Source organism: Lycium ferocissimum, chromosome 11 (assembly GCF_029784015.1).
Source record: "Lycium ferocissimum isolate CSIRO_LF1 chromosome 11, AGI_CSIRO_Lferr_CH_V1, whole genome shotgun sequence".
Lineage (NCBI taxonomy): Eukaryota > Viridiplantae > Streptophyta > Magnoliopsida > Solanales > Solanaceae > Lycium > Lycium ferocissimum.
The window spans coordinates 28,161,684-28,182,395 of record NC_081352.1 but is presented as its reverse complement, the minus strand read 5'-3'; the positions used below and the strand labels follow the sequence as shown (position 1 = coordinate 28,182,395).

The window sequence follows — 20,712 nt, the reverse complement described above, 5'->3', positions numbered from 1 at the left end:
TAACTGCACACTAATAGGTTTCAACATCCCAAAATATATAATCAAGGGTTAGGGGTAAGTTAGTAAAAATCTCATATTTTCCGTGGTCTCCGTTATAGGTATATATAGGAGCTCAGTCTACTCAGTTACATTCTTTTGTGTCCTAGAAACTGAGACCACCATATGATTTATCATGTGTAGTTTAGCTCACAATTACAATCGAATCTCTCCATAACAACGTCTTTTGTTCTGATATTTTTTGGCTGCTATAGCGAAATGTTGTTATAGAGAACATATAATATAACACAATATGAAAGATCAGTTAGACAGGGAACATGGCCGTTATAGTGAAATATTGTAATAGAGGATGACTGTTATAGAGAAGTCTGAATATACTCCATCGCATTTTAAGTTAAATTGGGTTATTACCAAATTTTTACATCGATTAAACCTTCCTTATGAGAATGAAAAGCTTCTGATCAAGCTCAAACTTAGCTGCAATGGATGGGTCTCCTCTCAGCTGCATCAGAAGTCCTCCAAATGAAACAAAAATGTCTCTGAACACCAATAAAAACCAGTAAATCCATTGTGTCATATTAGTAAAATTAGTGATTGCTAATTGGAAACCAAAAAAATCGAGTAGTCCCAACAACCAGAACATAGACAACTCTCAAACAATATATTTAAAAGTTAAAGATGAAAGAGAACATACATTAAGCAAAAAGGCCAAAACTTCTAGCCCAAAAACAAAAACAGAGAAAAACCAAGTACAGGAAAGTACATTTATATTCCACAATTAAATAAAATAGAAAAGACTCCTACTAGAAAACAAGTCACATAAATCAAACGGAAATTAGAGTTAACCTAGCATACGGTATATATTACACCAATGATAAGGCAATCATATCAAAAATATAAATCCATGTTCATGGAAAAGAATATAACATTAATTTATATGAGATAAGTAATCAAACGTACGCTTTAACGTGCTTCCCTGAACCTTCCTCTGAGATCCTATATAGCTTCCCATGCATGACATATTCGAACTTGTCAGCAAGCGATTTCTTGTTACCCTGCCATCAGGTTGCAATACCATTAAGTACCATCAGGTTTTCTAAGAGTTTGACCACCACAGATAGAACAATAAGAATCAGCAGTCAAACAAAAAAAGGAAGAAGGGAACAAAGACAAGGAGGAAGTTCGTACAAGCATTTGCCTAACAGTTGTGTTAGGCGTTATCTTTAAGCATTAATGTTTTATTTTCAAGCAGAAGAATTAAGTATCTTTTCAAGCTTGTCGGCGTCAATTTTTGTATTGGGAAAGTTACTCTCTGAGTATTTCAGTTATCTAGCTTGAATGGGTTGGGGCCGTCGAAGCAGCCACTAATGCTTGCATTAGGGTAGGTAGTCCACGTCACACCCCTTGGGGTGCGGCTCTTCCCCCGATCCTGCTAACACGGGATGCTTTGTGCACCGGGCTGCCCTTTTTTAGTTTGCATGGGTTGGGGGCATGGGAGAATATTTGGCATATATTAAAGACTTCCATGAAAAGTAGCTTTTACAAACATACATTAATTTAGAGCAAAAAGTACGCCTCAATCCGAAGCTAATTGGGCTCAACTATATAAATCCCCATGAGGGGCTCATTCTACTAACACAAAGGATATCATCATGACTAAACCTTAACCCCAACTAGTTGTTATAGCCTATATGGATCTTTTACTTCTCTTGTATTCTGTTTTTCTTGAATGATAAACCATTTCACCTTAGTAAGTGTTTTAAGTAAAACAGGTGTACATTTCATGCACTATTGTCTATGCTCTTCCCACTAGACCAAGGCCCTGGGGCATATGTCGTTTCTTCGCATTCTTAACTCTTTTATCGCTCCTTTATGCAAAGGAAATCCTAAGAATAGTTCAAGGACCAAAAAACATTTCACTATCCGCCAAATAACACAATAGATGGATACTTCTGTGCTGATTGGCAATCGGATACATGCCAATACAAAATGATTAAACCTTTCACTGGCAGATACAAATTGTTTGTCCTGCCCATTATTTTAGAACCCAATTGAACAGCCATCACAAGGTTATATCATAAGGAATCACACCTCTGTGGAACAAAAATGTGTCTATGACATCAAAACAGAACCACAAAAAAATTGATATATTCTCTAGTTTCTAGTTCTAGTTAACAGTTGAGATATGTAAAAGATGAGATTTCAAAACAATTCCAGATAGACAGGGTCACAGAACCAAAATATTTTCTTAAAGGGGTTCACTTGTTCGAGATGTATATTTTTTTTCTTTTTATACGAAAAAGTACATTCTAAATGCCTATATATAGCAAGTTTTGTATTTTAATGAAAATACATGTTTTTTCACATCTTCATCAAAAGGCATTTGATGTTTCTTACTTGAGTGATTCATTATGGTAAGTTGAAAACCTCAAATTTGACAGGATTATATTGTTTTCAGTTTTCTTTTCTGAATCTTTCTGATGCATTTTGACTAGTAAGGCCTAATCCGTAGGAAAATCCCGGAGACTTCACATCACAAAATCACAAAATTTAAATTAAATCATACAGGCTAACACTTGCAAAATCTACAAGGATAGACATAAACCACTACAGCAAATAACCTGAATGAAATAACCAGTATCTGGTGTCCCATCCAAGTTCAAAGTAGATGCTAAAACCATCATAAATTTCTCTTTCACGTGCATAGGATATATTTCAGTGTTTATATCCAGCAGCATGAACATATCAAACTGCTCACTCCGTGCTTCAATGCGATTAACTACAAAATGCACGATATTGCATCACATTATTTGCAACAAAAAAAAGTGTTGCTGCAGTTTGATAGTTCATGGTGACAATAATTAACAAAATATAGTCCATCATATTTATGGTGACTATAATAAACAAAACATAGTCCATCATATACAACATATCATGGTTTTACCAAGAAAACTGCACGAACTCTATATTTTATCACTCCCTCATAAGTGCAATCAGCAATACACTTATCAGTACTCTAGTGCTCAATGCTCCCAATATTTATTTGGTCAGTCCATGGCATGCAAAACCAGCACAACACCCCAAGTTCCTAAGCTCCTTTTATTGCTCATGAGAAAGAAACTAAAAGGTACAACTATAAAAACGAAAAGTTGAATCGCCTATAGCAGAAACTATTGCAAGGAAGGTCACATAAGACCATACTTTGTCTCAAAGGCAGGCTCTCACTGTAAGACAGATGATGTTGAGAAAAAGAGTATGTAGTCCAGCAAATATGAATAGATTAAGAAATCCATTACAGGTGCACAAATTTTTTATCACAATTCATCTGGAGTATTTACAGTGAACTACATGAATACTGGCCACCATCTTTTTCTTAACCTTTGATTTCTCCTAATTGCATTAGGTCTACTGTGAAGAAACAATTTACCAATTGCCTTCAACTTATATTCAAGTGGTGTAACACGACCATCTTGTCACTTCCCCTTGAAATAAAGTTGCATTGATAAAAAGTATCTAGATGATTAATTCAATGTTACAGATTCATTGATATCTACAGATTGTATGTTGTCTCGTAGTCTAAAATTCATTCGATTAACAGATTACAGAACACGAATATATTCATTACAGAGCGGAAGAATGATAATTTGGCATACCTCGATCAAATTTCTTCCCATCAGGATCTTTCTGAGTGACGGTAAATATATCTTCGAAAAGAGTTTCAACCATCTTGAAGAACCTGAAAAGATCACAACCATAAGCTAAAAATATACAGTCAACCCTCTAATAACTAAAACTTTGGTGGACAAAAGAGTGTAAAAGTTATCAGAGACGTATATTTTACAATTATCTAACATTAAATTTATGACTTTTGATTCTAGAAAAACACTTGAAAAAAATGGCTTAGGGTTAGAGTTTTGTCTTACAAGAGACTGAGGAAAAAAAGAAAAAAAAAAAAAAAAAGAGGGAATCTTATAGGTGGTGCAGTAATGGCGACTAGAGAGAGCCAGGTAATGGTATTTGTTAAATCATTTACGAAATGAACTAATATCTGTTAACGAATAAAAGCATAGCTCATTTTACTTCACTTTACTACTAGTTTATCAAAGTACTTCGGCAAACAGAATTCTAGTTGAAAGTGTTTAAATAACTAATCGAGCAAAGATATAGGACCTTTTGCTCCAAAAAAATGCTACCGACGTAAGCATGCTGTTTTGACAAAGCACAAGCAATTAATACATTAATTGAATTATTTTTGTAACGAGCTTATGTTGGAAGAGGCAGAGAAGTTGAATTATTACAATTCTTATAGAATCTTCTCTAAAAGAAGGCAATGCTATTGTAGCCAAGCAAGTTTTCTACTTTGCAAATAATGATTAAGTCATGGATCTTCTACAAAATAATAAGGATTCCAGTACATGCTTTCTAATATGGACAACTACTACATTCACCATATCTATATATATTCTATCAAAGAGCAACGAAAACAGAATAACGATGACATCACGAATCAATGCCCCTAGTGTCTAAACACGAGCGAAAATTAATACAATCAAACCTCTCTAACATCGTCCCATATCTTTTGGTTGTATTATTGTTATAGACTTAATATAATATAACATGAAAGATAGGTTCCACAAATAACATGGTTGTTATAGTGAAATATTATTCTAATCTTTTGGAATAGAATATCATTTATTATTCCCTCTGTCCCATATTAGTTATCTTGTTTCACTTTTCTTCGGAGTTAAATTGGATTAACTCAATTCAATATTTTAAAATTATAATTTAGATATTTAAAACTAGATGTAAAAAGTACTACAAGTTGCAATTCTTCTCTTCTTAATATGGTGAGAAAATATATCTTAAAATATCAGTCAAATTTATACTTTTAAAAAAGGAATATGAACAAGTAATATGGGACGGAGGGAGTAATAAATATCACTACAACAACAACAACAAGACTGTCTCCCTTTACTTATTAGTTCGTCCCAAAAAAATTAGCACATTTCTATATTTAGAAACAAATTTAACTTTATGAGATGATTTACAATCACACAAATATCTAAGAACTTTTTTGACCACACATTTTAAAAGTGCTTTCTTTTTTAAACTTTTCAGGTCAAAGTCAACTAAGACAATCTTTTTGAGACGGAGGTAGTAATAAATATCACTAATAAGTCCTAATTTATAAACAGCTGCTTGCAATTTGAACCATATTGAAAAAGTTTCAGGGTATTACTACAAGTGTTGCTAAAGATATGCCGCAAAATAGAACATGTCAAAGAAACTAGAGGACCTCATCGATCAAATTTGTTTGGTCAACATTCTAAAATCAGCTTATTTTGAAGCACTTTGTCTTTGGCTAATCACTTTTAAGCGCAACTGGTATTTGGCCAAGCTTTTATTCCGCTACTCCCAAAAGCACTTATTTTAGGATTGGCCAAAAACCTTACTTGTTTAAAAAAAAAAACTAGTTGATTTCAGAGTTTAAAGTTGTAAAAGAAGTGCAGAAATTTCAGTGTTTAAAGTTGTAAGCAAAGTGCAAAAGCAATACCTGATAACACCGCGATAGATTCGACAGCGGTACTGAAAATAGCGATGGAATTTTAGATATATGGAGAGAACATTATAATTTGGGAGAATAACACTTTCGGTCCCCTGTTATTTATTTTTCGGAAAAGGCTGTAAATATTCGTAACCTAATCTATTGAAAAAGGCTTATAAATATCTTTCTTTTATTTTTGAGTTTAAAAATACCTTTTCATTTACCTTTTAGGTTTAAAAATACCTTTAAGGTTTATTTTTAGGTTCAATGTTATCTTATCTCAAAGGTTAAATTTAAGTATTTTAAAGAAGGCATAAATTTTATAATAAATTTATAATTTACCAAATACGATATAAAATGAAATTTTTAAGACCCAAAGGTTGGATATCATTGACCCATGGCAGCTTTGGTTGCAATGATTGTTGTTTTCTCTGCAGTAGCATCGGATCAAGATTGGAATGGCTCCGGATTATAATCCGTCACACCTCCAAACGACTACTTGAAGGTTTGTTCACCCGGCACTAAAAAATTACGGTGTAAATATAGAGTAAATTTTAACTCTTTTAAAAAATCACATAATTAATTTTTGAACGTCACACATTTAATTACGATCAGTATATTTAGTAAAACCGATCCAATTTTTAAGACCCAAACCCAATGACCCATGGCAGTTTTGGTTGCAATGATTGTTGTTATAGTGCATTATTAAAGTTGGACTCTTTTGTTGTCATATTCCCTATTTCTTCTTCCTTTTGTGTCTCTGGTGGTGATTCTGTTACGTTATGGTTCCAAGACTTCCAGTTGTGTTTTGGTGAATGCTCTCTTAACAAATGCTTGTACTGGAAGATTACAATTAGTTTAATCCAACATGAAACAATACTGGAGAAACAAATAGCACCAGAATTTTGAGCTGAAGAACAAATTGAACCTAAAGTTTCATTCTGTTAAAGCTTTTAGCTTTGTGAAATTTACCTTTTAGTATTACTCCTGTTAATTTTAATCTTCTGGTCATTTCTGTCAAGGCTTTAAGCGTTGGAAAATGATTATTAAACCTTTGAATGTAGATGGTTACATAGTATTACCATGGGTCAATGGGTTTGGGTCTTAAAAATTGGGTGGGTTTTCTTACTTAAAATGTGTGACCAAATTCTGAAAATGTAATGTGACTTTTTAAAAAGGTTAAATTTAACTTGTTAGTTTGAGCAAAATGTGATGTGGCTTTTTAAAAAAGTTAAATTTAACTTGTTAGTTTGAGGGTTATATTTGAGCCCTCGTTTAAAATACAAATAACTAATTATTAGATTATTCCACCCTCAGGTGGGATAAAAAAACACTCTAATCCGGAATAACTAATTTTTTCCAACCAAATGTGAGATAAGGCGATACTAATTTTTATCCCAGGACTATTTTTCTCTATCCATCATACCAAACGAGCCCTAAGGGGTATTTTTAGACCTAAAAGGTGGATGGAAGGGTATTTTTAGATCTAAAGGTGAAAGGAGGGTATTTATGAGCCTTTTTCAATAGGTTAGGGGTATTTATGAGCCTTCCATTTATTTATTTTCTAATTTTATTCCTTCTGATATATAACTCATTACATTAATCTTCAATAGCGTGATTTGGGTCCCTTTATTAAGAAAATATATTATATTCAAATAATAATAAATTAAAATAATTTTTTTTCTTCTGAAAATGTAGTTAATATAGAAAATTTTAAATAGTTTCTTATGTGTACATATACAAAAAACAATTTTACAAGTTAGTTAAATCACCAATGTATTAATTCTCAGTGACATCCATATAGGTCAAGCGGAATACATATGGTTACAGGCTGATTATGAAGGCATGCAAATATCCTAACTTTTAGATTAGGTAATAATCTCTATATGTGAAGGTGATATATACGTATTTCCAAATTAAATTAGCTGTTTGTTTCTTAAAAATGAAAGGAAGTTTCAAGAAAATTCGTAGTAATGTTAATCTGAGAAATAATAAATACATTTCCAAATATATACTATATTTTATGCATATTTAAGTGTGGTTTTTTTAAAAATAGTTTTGAATCTCTCGTATTTGAAAACTTGAGACGGAAAAAGATATGTGAAAAAAGAAAAAAGAAAAAAAGATATAAAGAGTAAATCTGCCACCCATCAACGGAAATGCTGGCAAACATAACACTTTATCGTTCCTCTTCAATTCTTCCCTCTTTAATACTCAACATTACAGCATTAATATATCAAGGAAAAGTTCTTCAATTCTACCCTCAAATTGTAAGAGGGCAAGAAATATCAGTTTCTCGAAAAAAGGAGCTATTGGTTTAAGTTAATATCCACAATTCACTGTGGACATCACTATATCAAGAAACGATACATAGAAATATTTTTACACAGTAGACCTTTTACTTTTTAATCTTTAATTTAGTTTAATTTTTTGAGAATATTTAAAGTTATTTAACATTCTTAAAATGGGAACCAAATGACCAGCTGATAAGATTCGACTTGGTAGAACTCCAAATTAAATCACAAATGCTGAAATTAAGATAGATAGAAATTTAGAGATGAGATTTAGAAGAAAGAAGGGATTTAATCAACTTCAATTGTGACTAATCAACATAGAAAAGGAAATCTACACCTATTAATCAACAATCTAAAATGAATTCAATCCAAGGAAGAAGAGACTTAAACTCATACATGAAAATCTAATTCTAAATTATCCAAGAGAGATTCAAGAACAGAGTTAAGGGAATCCACCCACTAATCCTAATACTACCTAGTCCTAGCTAACCCAAAAGTGGTCTTTGCGGAAATAACCCCACATGGGCCATTCTTCACTTGTATTGCAATCCTAGCCTCGAGTTTGCACTCCTAGCCACAAATTACACTTCTAGTCATGTTTTCACTTCTATTCCAGATTTTAATATTAAAGGACATTTGGGTACATTATATGTGTTAGTTTTGGACTGAACTAATTTTTTAAATCAGGGTGATAATAAAGAATCAAACACAAGTATCTGGTCCTTTTGAAGTTAGTACGAAATAAAACTCATATTTAATAGTAATTCATAATGTTAAATTTATTCATAAAAAGTTACAGCTCAAATTTCTATTGATATTGCATAAACCGTGTGTACAGAAAATTGATACGACAAAATATAAGATTTTTAGCAATTATTACTAAATAATTTAAGCAGCAACATGTGAAGTACTAATGATCACCGATTCCCTATCAACAGCTTTCTTCAAGAAACTGTTCTCTTCAAGTACCATTTGAACTGGCAAGAACCCTAAACCATTAGCCATTGCCACCATCATCTCTTTCGTCTCCTGTTTAAATTCCTCCATATCCACCGTCCCATTTGAGTCGCGATCGAACTGAACAAAGATTGAGCTATAAACTCGAGAAACCTCATTTGGATCCGTTTTCACGTCGACACCAAAATGTGTATCGAAGACCCTTAGCCCCTGCAACCAATGGCAAATTCAAGAATCTTGTTAAGATTGTTCAAGATTCAATATATATCTATAAAAAATAAATTTTGACTTATATATGCAGTATAATTATCCGACAAAGATTATTCAATACATATCTATAAAAAGTAAATTTTGACCTAGATACACAATATCATTTTCTATATACACAATATTAGTTTTTTGACAAAGGGTGTTCAGCTGATCACCCTTCAATCTGTGTGGCTTGACCACTACGTATACCTGCAGCTCCTTCAGCATTTCCGGATAAGAAAGCATGCCATCGTGGTCTTTATCGAGGTTGCTGAAGCGCTCCGCAATAAATTCGCTAAACGCTTCTTCGTCTTCCACGAAGCTAAGAATGGTGGCACCGTCCAAAATTTGTACACTCATTTTGTGGTGTTGATTTGTAGCAGCTGAAATACACTGAATATATTTTGTTGTGCTGATGGAGAAGACTCATGCTTTATGATTCTATTTATAGGCAGGTAAAAGAAGCTTCGAAGCTACCAATTAAAAATACTTTTTGTCAAGTATTATAAGACTAACAATATTGAGTTGCTGTTTTATTACAAGTACTAGTGAGAAAGTGGAATGAATTGTAGGCCCACTGCCGGTTATTTTGAATTATCGCACACAGACTACTAGTAATAAAATATTTTTTGTAGGAGTCAACAACAGCATTTATACTTGTGTTGGTCACAGGCAAATCTCAAGACTGGTCAACGCGGATGTCTGACTTTCTTCTATATTTTTATAATTGAGAGATCATAAGAATATAAATGTTATGGCATATTTAAAATAATTTTAATTTTAATAATTTTATAATCACAAACATTTTGACATAAGTATTAAGACTGCCATTTCAGTATTATTTCTTTGGTTCTTAAATTATATATGTGTGGCCGATCAAAGTAGGCGGTACAAATTAAAACGAGTTGGGAAGTAACACCTTTTGTTAATTGTTTTGGAAGACTATCAATTTGAGTTGCTAGTTTCGATAGTGCACCAGATTAAATCTTTATTCTATATCACTGGCGAGTCTCTGCACCGGTAGACTAATAAAGTGCCAATGTATTTTGAATTTCTCTTTGGTGACAAATTCCATGATTAATAATAAATCTCTTTTTTGGTTTTTGTAAGAGTCAACCAGTGCATTTATATTAAGTGTTTGCCATTGGCTAATCTCCGCAGTGGTCATTATAACGCGGATGTTGACTTGGTATGAGATACTCTAATTAACCTACAAACAACATATTCCATTTAATTAGGTACTTATTTTAAAGTACTCCCTCCTAATAAAAAGAGCCTTGTATTTAGCTTGGATTTCAGTGTCCATTTAAATTTTATTTTTTGAATAAAAAACACTACCAACTTTGAGTTGTTACTTTCTAAATCTTATCTAGAGTCAACTAGAATTAACCTTTTTCGCACACAGATTAATAATAAATTTTTATATGAGTCAACCAGTTATTAAGTGTTAGGTGATGTTGACCAATTAACACAAACAACATATTTAATTAGGTGCATTTTAAAAAAGTCCAAAATTACCTTTTTTTTCTCTAAAAATTAATATTTTTTTAAGGGGTGTGAAAATGAATAATTGAATTAGGCATTTTAGTCAAATTACCTTTTTGATCTGGGGAGTAGTACAATTTTGTGAACTAAATTACAAGAGAATATGGTGGGATGGTTAAAAAATAAGTTTCACCATTAACAAGTGACAGAGCCACAACCGATTAAGGGGTTTCAATTGGACCCCACTTTTCTAAAAAATACTACTCCGTATACAAATAGGGTAAAAATATTTTTTTCGTATACATATAAACTTTTTAATTCCATTGACATGAGAAATGTTTTCTAAAAATCGCTTTAGAGTTTAGATTGTAGGTTCGATTTTTTTTAGATTTCTTTATTAAATTCCTATTGAAAACATGAGGTCTCTAGACTCTAGATTCAAATTCTAATGCTAGACAAGTGAATTTTAAATATTGAATGGTTGAATTTCATTTGGAACTAGGAAAGCTACAAAAGCATCATATATGTTGATTTAGACTATGTTGTACTCTATTACAAAGCCAACAGATTATGGGCAAGCTATTTAGCGTGGAGTCGGTGGACCATGGGACCAGTTGTTGAGTGCTCTAATTTTTATATAGTACTACTAAGTATTTTTCTCCAAATAAATATTCAGGTCTTGCCAATTGGGATTTCTTACTTCTAGTTAAAGGACATAGAAAATAGTGGTAGCCTATAAATTTCAATTTGACTATACGTCCTAATGCATATATTTTTTATTCACATCTAAGAAGATTCTGCTGCCAAGCAGTTATATATTTATACCAGGTAAATTGCTCGCGCTTCGCGCGATCATGAAAACTTGTTTTATTCTTCGGGTCAATAGGAGATAATTGCGTTTCAATTGGCAATTACTCTCCTAATAAATTAGTCCTAATAAAAAAAGATGAAACATGAAAAATACTTGAACTAAGTTTCATCTATTAAAATCTATGTCTAAACTCTAAACTAATTAAGTCTCCTTTAAAGTAAAATGTGAAAGTATTATAATAAGATAATAACGCCAAAGAGCTTAAAAATTATAGGAAAATGACTACAAAATAGACACTTTCCCCGTCATTGTTCAATCATAAAACATTTCTCAAAAATAACTTAAATAAATTAATAAAACGATGCAAGAATCCTGAATTGCAAATCTACAAGTATAAATCTATTCATGTTTCCTGTCATAAAGAGGCAAGTATCTGCAGTATATAAATATCAATCTTCTCTAATATTTATAATGTCTTCTTCTGGCATCGTTGTGTTTGCACTGCCATTGATTCCCCAAATATAAAAAAACCACATATTGTTGATAAGAGAAAGTCCACTAAACCAGCAAAGACATGAAAAAGAAATGTAAATCACAGTGTTGACTTCCTCATTCTCTATCCACCTCAAGCAAAGAGGGATTTTCTCGTAAAAGATGCCACCATGGGAAAAATAAATGTTTCTTACAACAAATGAAACAAAATAGGTCACATGCACAAAATAAAATACATGCTACATTTTCACTTCCTATTTAGAGGCAAATGCAGATCCTGATGTCCTAGCGGCGGGGTTTCCCTTGTATGAAGATCACATAATTTGAATGATTGCACAACCTGAGATATGCATCCTTGGGCCCATTTTGGTGAGTGAGATGTTCCTGAGGGTATCGTTAAACCATTTAGGCACAAAACAATCGTACCACGAAAGAAAACTAAATAAGGGTGTGGATCTATCAATTGAAATAAAAAAAAGTATTTATTGTCTCCAAGCCTGAACTTTGGAAGTGGACCATTCACAAGGTAGACTTGACCACCAGTAATACTGCAGAGGATAAATTAAAGAATCCAATTTCACACTAACGCCAGCTTGATTAGCAAAATTTAATGACGAAATATTTTTGAAAGTTTAAAGGTAATTTATTTATTTTTACACTGATATGCGAAGCAGCTCAATGTCAACCCAGGACGTTAAGATAATTGTGATAGCCTATGACACATCATGAAAACAACTTCATAGTAATCAATAAATAAAGAGATTATACTTGACCATTGAAATTTGACAGGAGGAAAAAGTAGACTTACTATGCAAACTCAGGAAAAACTATATACATGCTGAAGTCATAACTAATTTCCAAAGAGGCCTATTATCTACTAATTACAAAGAAAGAGAGCATGCTTTGCAGGATAGCTATTAACTATTTTACGAAAGAACTCGGCCGCTGGTTATGTTCATTTTACTAAGATTTGCAAGATATGACTATTCAATCAACAAATCTTAACTATATTCTTTGATCTTGAAAATATTCTTTTTGAAGAAATAAGAAGTGTCGTTCTATTTCAGGTCCATCAAATCATGGTAATGTTATACAGCTTCATTTTTTAAAAACTTACTTTATGTGTCTTGGGTTTAGAAGGTATCTCCAAAGTAAACATTTCTTTAGAATGCTCAACATAATCGCAACTCAAACGAAAATAAACTAAGTGACTACTCTACACAGAACAACCACACAGTAATCGGATGCGTTGTTAATGAAACTAACCAGTCCAACTGCAGAATTTAATCAAAGAAAATGACAACGTCTAGTAAATAATACGACATACGGGGATTCAATTTCAAAGCGCAGGTACCACCCCAAACAGAACGCCAACCCCCCCCCCCCCCCCCCACCAAAAAAACACTTCCTCGAAACTTTTAGGTTTTCAAAGATTCCTGTCAAGGCTTGAAATCGAGGCGAGGGCTATAGGCAATAGAGTATCCAAATCTGTCTTGGCCTTCAGCCGGCAGATGATAATAGAGCAGAAGATGGAGAATATGACACATTTAACAGCAGGAATGCCCAAATAGCAGTGTCGAGAGATGTTTGCGAATATCTCTAAGCAATAAATATATTAAGCTATATATGAATCAGCATAAGTCGTGAACAGAGGTAACATGTCCATATTTATGTGATGTGAAAGATTGTCAATACTGAATATCATGATGAAAGCTGTGCAAAGTAAGATAAAATTATACATATACTGAAGTCCTAACAAATTTGCAAAGAGACCTATTATATACTAATTGCAAAGAAAGAAAGCATGCCTGCCGAGGCGAGTATTAACTATTTCACAAAATAACTCGACCACAGAGCAATGCATTAGGAGCAGTAGTTCAAACTGTACAAAGAAATTTCTACTTTCTGTTGTAACATTTGCAGAAGTGTGCTAAATGATTTTCCAGCATTCCAGTTGTCCTTTTTCTCATATTCTACCACCAAGATTGAGTCCATCAGCAAGGGAACTTATGAACAAAATTCTACACCTCGAACTTGAACCCAAATCATTATGATTCTAAATGTATTAACCCTATATTATGGAACTAATACAAAAGCTACGTAAAGGAGCAATTAAAGCGCGCTTGATCTCACAAGCTTTATATTCATGCATCACTATAAAACTCAAAAGGCAAACAAATTGAAATCAATTCGCACAACCATATCTTTCTTTAAAAAAGGCTACAGTATTTTTTAATATAGTGCTGCAATTCCTTGAAGATCTGCTTCATTGGGTCTAGTAAGAGATGGCTTTATGACACCATATTTCTTCAGCGTTGGTGCAGACCCACTCACTATCACAATGACGATAAAAGGAAGCAAACCCAGAAAACATAAAAAAATAAAAAGGAGAAGAGGATCTTCTCAGCAGAGACAACAGGGGGCATGATTTGATGCGTTCTGCAATGATGGGCCAAGAGTATAGTTCCAATAGATGTGGGTTGTGAAGAAAGGAGCGAAAAGGAAGAGTATAGTTAACGGGTGAGGGAAGGAAGAGCGAAAAGGAGGAGGAATAGGGTAATAAAGCGGTTTTTTTCCCCTTTCTCGCAAGGATGCGTCTGTTCTCTTCCCTTCTTTTTTTCCTTCGGTGAATAATGGGGGAAAATAAGGGGGGAAAGCCAACAATCTAAGAAAAGAGATAAATGAAAACTCTACGTTTGTGTTGCGCGCGCGTCGGCGGGTGCTTTGGCACGCTTTTATATATATATATATATATATGATTGTATATATTTTTTTTGAAATATTGATCGTCATATAGTTGTATAGTTGATATTAATATATTGTTAGTTTTCGGTACCCATATCGAAATCTCGATTAATTCAAATTCAAGCTCCATAAAGCCGTTAAAGAATGAAGCATTTCCTTCCTGAATTTTTTTTGGATAAGTAATTTATTCACATATCTTTTCTTCATCATATTTGATAGGTGAGAAATGGCACCCAAGTTGATGGATAATAGGTTCCCACCTTTTTCACTTATCTTTTCACTTTTCCGTTTTGGCCCAATAGATTTCATGGATTTTATCTTTTTGGGCTAGGCCAACATAGAGTTTAAAATCGCGTATCATGTGAATGTGTGGTATGACTTACATAGCCTTTCATTTTCTCTCCTATTCTGATGTGTAATTCGTTTAATGTGTCATGTGCATTTCATTTATAGAAGTTTGCCAGCCTAAAAGTATGTAAGTCGTTCTCTTGAACATCGCTGTAACAAAGGGATGACTATTGCAAAAAATACACATATGTGTGGTCTGGCCGAAGGAAGCTCTGTCATATAATTCAAGAACACTCAATTAACTTGCAACCACCCATTGAGAGTACTCAACCTGAATGAAAGCAAGTTTCAAGTCACATTAATATACTGACTCATGTATAGGAGTTTTTATTCCAAATCACGAATAAGCTTATAACGAAAAGACGATACCAACTAGTTGAGATAACTGTAGCATTTAGAAAATCTCTAATTTGCCTTTGAAGGCAATGTTTAATATGGAATTGGAACTAACCTGAATAGGATGGAATAGCTGATATTTAGTTGATTGATTTGGGATTGCTTGCTAGCATATGAAGTGATGATTCTTGTGATGTTTTTTCTTTTTGTTTCAAGGATATCCTTATTTACTTGAGTTGATGACTTCCTAGTGCCTCCCTTCCTAAAAAAGCATGGGAATGAGTAAATGTGTAATTTTGCTGATGTTTTCAAATTTTTTATTTTCTTTTAATAGAGAGGAGGCAGGCAGAATCTTACTCATCAGTGAGAAAGTATCCTGACATGCTTTAGATTGGAATCATTGTGCACTTCTACTTTGTTCTTTCATATTCTTTCAAACAACAAATTTTGCAACTTGTGGTGTTTGAAATCGGCTTTGAAATCTTGTGATATATATTTGCAGATTACTCTCTTCAGGAGAAAAAGTTCAAGTCTTTCCATCCTCAAAAGTATTCCCATTTGTCTATTTTTCTTATATAGACTGTTTTTTCTCTAGGAGATAGATTTAGCGTTACTCCATGCTGCATTAGACAAAAGAGAAAGTTAAATCTAAGTGTCTGCTATCTACCTAAAGAGTTCAAAGATGCATTTTCAAATGGTGTAAATCTCCACTTCTAATGATACAAACTATATGAAATTAGGAAGACATATCATTCACCTGTCTTACAGTAATTTAAAAAAAAAAAAAAAAACTGGTATCCATAGAATTAGGTTAATGTGCTCGTTAATCCCGGCACAAGTTTATTTATGCCCATCTATCTCTTGAAAACAGGTTGCATAAATCAGTTCTGTTGGTTTAAGAAAATGTTGCAGAACCAGTAACCAGTAAAGTACTTAATGATGCTATTTATTTATGCATACTTCTCAGGAAATGCTAAATACCATTCAACTTTGTTCGGTGGTGATTACCAAAGAATATTAATCAAAGCAATTATTAATACCAGTCCTAATCCTATGGTTGCAGGTGTAATTGTTAAGGATGGAAAAATTGTGAGTGAAAGTTTTCACCCAAAAGATGGTCAACTACACGCTAAGATGAGTTGAACGAGGTTCATTCTATGTCTGTATTTTCTTTTAGCTTGGTAGCTTGATTTTTTTTCTTAAAGACTGCTTCTGTTGTTAATTTGTTTCTTGCATTTTTTATTTCATATCTTGAATTGAGGTTGCAAGCTTTTTACATTCTATAATTATTAGAATAACTGAAGTAACTTCTTGGTAGTAGTTCTTAAGTTGAATTTCTCGATGTGGAAGCATAATTGAGATGTTCTAACTACTCTTAGAAATCGCAAGTTGCTTAATATTTTGTCCTTAATGTATTATTCAATAATGAATGAGGAAAAACAGAAAATATTGGAGTTCAAATTTGAGGAAACATATACAGTTATTTAACTTGAATATTGAAGTACTAAAAAGAGGCAGCCCGGTGCGCTAAGCTCCAGCTATGCGCGGAGTTCGGGGAGGGCCGGACCACAAGGATCTATTGTAAGCAGTCCTAACCAGCATTTCTGCGGTTGTTTCCACGGTTTGAACCAGTAACCTCCTGGTTACATAGTATCAACTTTACTGAATATTAAAGTACTAAACTAATAAATTATGTGATAAGAAATGTTTGAGAATTTTACACTTTGTCTGTATTGAGTTAGCCATTAGTTGACGAGTTGCAGATCTTGAGTCCGAAAAATCTAGATTTTTTATGCTATGTGAGCTTCGAGCCATATACTCATTATGGATAAGGATTGTAGATCTCAATTGAATTGTAACTTCAACTGGTGTCAGTAAAATAAGAGATGCAGAATTGAAGTGATAACTGATAACAAATGTTGAAGAAGAATTCTGCAGGAACTTTAGTTAAGTTTATATACATCAATGTTCTCTGGAAACTCATTTGTTACACTTAGGTATAAATTTGATATGCTACTGATAATGGTGATTTGTAGATTGTCTCGACGCTGCAAACTTGAGTTTGTCACTTTGAATCATTAATGGAGTTTGGAAACATGAATCTGTTTGAGCTTTTATTGTAACCGAATGAAAAAAAAAAGTTCTCCGGGATCAAACTATTACTATCTAAATCATGAAATGTGTTTTAATCCTATTTTTTGAGTACCTGACTGTCTTTATGACTTGACCATCCCATTCTACTGAGATCGATGCTTTCATTACAATTGCATTCCGATGAAAGTTTATTTAAATCATTTTGAATAATGTTCAGCTTTTAATGCATCCAGGTAGTAAATTTCAATGGTATTGGCTTAGTTGAGTTCGTCGGGCCTCGGTGTGGGCGCTGACAAGCTTGGGCACCCACATAAGGAAAGACAACTACAATCCTGAAATGTCTTGCTACTATAGCAGCTCATGAGTCCCTTGGACAGGTATCCTTTAATGGATGTCATCTACAACATGCACATTTATTAACCTTTTCTATTATAATTTCTTTTGAAACAAAATCTGCATGAGTACTATTTAAAGCTTATAAGAGTTTAGATTAAAATATATGCGATATGATAAATGAATCTTTATGATATTGGTTATGGCCTAAAGTTTAAAATAAAAAAAAGCGCTGACCGAGGAGCGATAAAGACTAAATGAACATGTTAAGGGAGCGAATGGATGTTCGTGTATGTTGTGTTAGCATTGCCGACACTGTTTGGATTTGCTGTGAGCATAAAAATTTAAACTTCTTTTTCTCTGTACAACTTCATTTTAGATGCAACTAAATGTGTCCTGTTTAGTTTTTGTATGTAAAGAAAAGAAAATGACTCATTTCCTTCCCTTTGTCTTCTACTGGAGATATTTGAATGTTAAATCCGTACCAATCAAAAAATTGATTTTAAACAAACTTGTCAATCAAGTACAAAGGTTTGGATTTAAGATACGTTTTGGAGGTTCCTTACAAGGTCGTATGTTACATTCTGTAGGTAACTTGAAATCTCCTGACGAGGTACTTTGAAAGAGAATGAATTTATGTGAGAGAGGTAAAATGAGACATCGAAATCAGAGGATCAAGAAACTTGGTAAAGGGTTCTCTATCATTAGGTTGAGTTGCAAATAGGTGGTCTGTCAAATTCAGGCATAGCTGCTATAATGGTTGCTCTTGGTTGGGGTGTTTCAGTTTTGGCAATTGATCAAAATGAGAATTTGGGACCAACACTTGAGGTATAATTTATGATGGTTAGTAACTGTTAATTCTTTATAGATTCACAGTACACAAACATGCACCCTCGCAAAAAAGCTGATTTTTTTTTACTGTTGCACTTCTTTTTCAGTCTAACTTTGTTATTCATAACAAGTTAGATCTTTCTGTAAACGCAGTTCATAACAAGTTAATAGATCTTTCTGTAAACATGTCTAAGTAGCATCCAGGAGTTCCTTTCAAACTTGTTAATTTGATGTGTAGATCTCATTGTCTGCAAATGTGTAAACCAGAATTTTTATACAGCATTACAGTGGACTGTTTGAATAAGAATACATGTCTAAATATGAACATAACACAGATATCTGCAATTTTCCTAGTTAAATTTTTGCTTATTGTCACACGACACGAAATAGCAGAACATTGTCTCCAAACTCTTGATTTTCCGAATGTGGTACACTAACTAAAGTATACAGGAAAAATACCCAATTATCACAGCTGTCCAAATGTAATTGAAACTTGATATTTAAAAATTATCTGGTGGGTGGTAAGTATCCATTCATCGTTAACTTAGTGACACATTCAGAATTTTATAATATGGATGCCAATATGCCTTTAATCTAAAGCATTGAGTTGCTACTGAGTCACAGAATGGTGCTTGATCAACTGTATTTGTATGTTAATTCTGATTGTTTATATAAGAATATGGTACTTGACCCAAAACACTGAGTGCTTGAGCATCCATCCTTTAGTAGGTCCGTCATTGACCAAAGGTCCAAAGATAACGTGTTGGAATCCTAAAAATATGGTCGTCTTTGATTAGAATCACTTTACCCTAAAAATGGAACTTTCCAACGGGAATCTAAATGAACCAGGTCCCAAAGCGTGTACCAGACACCAGAAAATCAAAGGAACTAGATAGGAAAGATAACTTGAGGAAACAAATTAACTGAGTTTCTTCATTTGCATTGAAAAGCTTGTTTCACAAAGGGGTATAAAGTATAAACTAAAAAGTGAGAGAAAAAAAGAACAGGAAAATTAGAACTCTTTTTTTCCTCTCATTTTTCTTCTTTTTTTCCCTCTCTTTATCTCTTAGTGTTCAAATAGAACTTGAAGTGAAAACAGGTGGAAGACTAACCATAGTCTTTTGAACCTCAAGCAAACTCTTCAAATATTTCAAATGACAAATAAATTGCTTGTAAAATCCACTTTTAGCAACAGAAAATGTTAACCATATGCTCTTTCTCAGACTCTTTAATTTCCTCCCAATCTTGATCTTCAACTTACAAAATTTCACTTTCAGCCATGGGACATTCTTTCTCATAGACACAATAGTATCTGCTTTGTTTAGTGACTTGCAAATCAAGAATTGTGCTTTTCTATGTTGTATTTCTTCAGGGGCTTCCTTTTCAATCTTCAAATAGTTAGTAGTAACATGTTGTCTACTCATGAGAAGAGTAGTCATTTTGGTCTTTATGAAATAGGAAGTGTATATATTTTGGTAATGAAAAGGAAAAAGTAGAAGGCAGTATTTGAGAAAGAATTATAGAGCTGTGGGGTTGAATACTTGAATCAAAGCAATATTTGTATTTATATTGGAAAGAAGAGTTTTAATTTGTGGGGTCAAGTAAGAAGGGGTGGGGTTGATGAAATTAAAATAATGCATGTGCCACTCTAAAGAAAATTCTGAATATTCTGGTATCATATATGACTCATTTTTTATATTTATTTTGAATTATGACGCGTCTTAGATCTTAAAGTCAAAAGTGTTAACGTGAAACTCTCAAACTTATATTATTGAAAATGCGAAAAAGTTGCGCTAGTGGATATCGAATACCAGATAGTTAAATAAATAAAAAAATAGAAAAAAAGAAATACAAATAACATAGAATAATAACTAGAACGAAAAAGCCGATCAACAACACATATCATGAGATAGATGAGATCCCTCCACCTAATAGTAGAGCTAGAATTTTCACTAGGCTAAATCAAAGTATAAAGAATTAAATGCTTGACGAAGTCAAGCAGATGCCTCTTGGACAAAGGTAGTTCTGTCACTATTTCTACCATTAACCACAAGTCTCGAGTTTTAGCTTTCGGAATGAAAATATTTATAATGGGATGTTGTTTTCCTTTATTAGGCCTTACACAACAAATCTGAATTAGTCGAAATAGTAGATACCCATATACTGGATGGCTAAAAAAACATAAAATAATAATC

At 33.1% G+C, this 20,712-nt stretch overlaps 2 protein-coding genes and 1 long non-coding RNA gene across 3 annotated transcripts; 1 reads left to right on the top strand and 2 right to left on the bottom strand.

Annotated features, from left to right (window-relative positions):
* Nucleotides 1-301: 301 nt before the first annotated feature.
* LOC132037210 (DNA-directed RNA polymerases II and V subunit 8A-like) lies at nt 302-5,681 on the bottom strand. The gene is made up of 5 exons (XM_059427683.1): nt 5,552-5,681; nt 3,651-3,733; nt 2,619-2,776; nt 958-1,052; nt 302-536 (listed from the first exon to the last, which is right to left on the bottom strand). The coding sequence occupies exons 2-5, from the start codon at nt 3,721-3,723 to the stop codon at nt 425-427; spliced, it is 438 nt and encodes a 145-aa protein (XP_059283666.1). The 5' UTR covers nt 3,724-3,733; nt 5,552-5,681; the 3' UTR covers nt 302-424.
* Nucleotides 5,682-8,574: 2,893 nt separating this feature from the next.
* LOC132036640 (uncharacterized) lies at nt 8,575-9,535 on the bottom strand. Its single transcript, XM_059427021.1, has 2 exons — nt 9,253-9,535; nt 8,575-9,003 (listed from the first exon to the last, which is right to left on the bottom strand). Exons 1-2 carry the CDS (start codon nt 9,400-9,402, stop codon nt 8,725-8,727), a joined length of 429 nt encoding a protein of 142 aa, XP_059283004.1. The 5' UTR covers nt 9,403-9,535; the 3' UTR covers nt 8,575-8,724.
* Nucleotides 9,536-16,413: 6,878 nt separating this feature from the next.
* On the top strand, nt 16,414-18,339 carry LOC132037004 (uncharacterized). Its single transcript, XR_009409727.1, has 2 exons — nt 16,414-17,730; nt 18,277-18,339. It is a non-coding gene; the product is annotated as an uncharacterized LOC132037004 (long non-coding RNA).
* The last annotated feature ends 2,373 nt before the right edge of the window (nt 18,340-20,712 follow it).

Bases quoted from the DNA above. Each gene is read 5' to 3' on its own strand.
- LOC132037210 (XM_059427683.1), bottom strand. From the start codon at position 3,723: ATGGTTGAAACTCTTTTCGAAGATATATTTACCGTCACTCAGAAAGAT. The intron at 2,777-3,650 runs GTATGCCAAATT...TGCATTTTGTAG, and splicing joins TGGGAAGAAATTTGATCGAG to TTAATCGCATTGAAGCACGG. The intron at 1,053-2,618 runs GTTATTTGCTGT...ACCTGATGGCAG, and splicing joins ATACTGGTTATTTCATTCAG to GGTAACAAGAAATCGCTTGC.
- LOC132036640 (XM_059427021.1), bottom strand. From the start codon at position 9,402: ATGAGTGTACAAATTTTGGACGGTGCCACCATTCTTAGCTTCGTGGAA. The intron at 9,004-9,252 runs GTATACGTAGTG...CATTGGTTGCAG, and splicing joins AAATGCTGAAGGAGCTGCAG to GGGCTAAGGGTCTTCGATAC.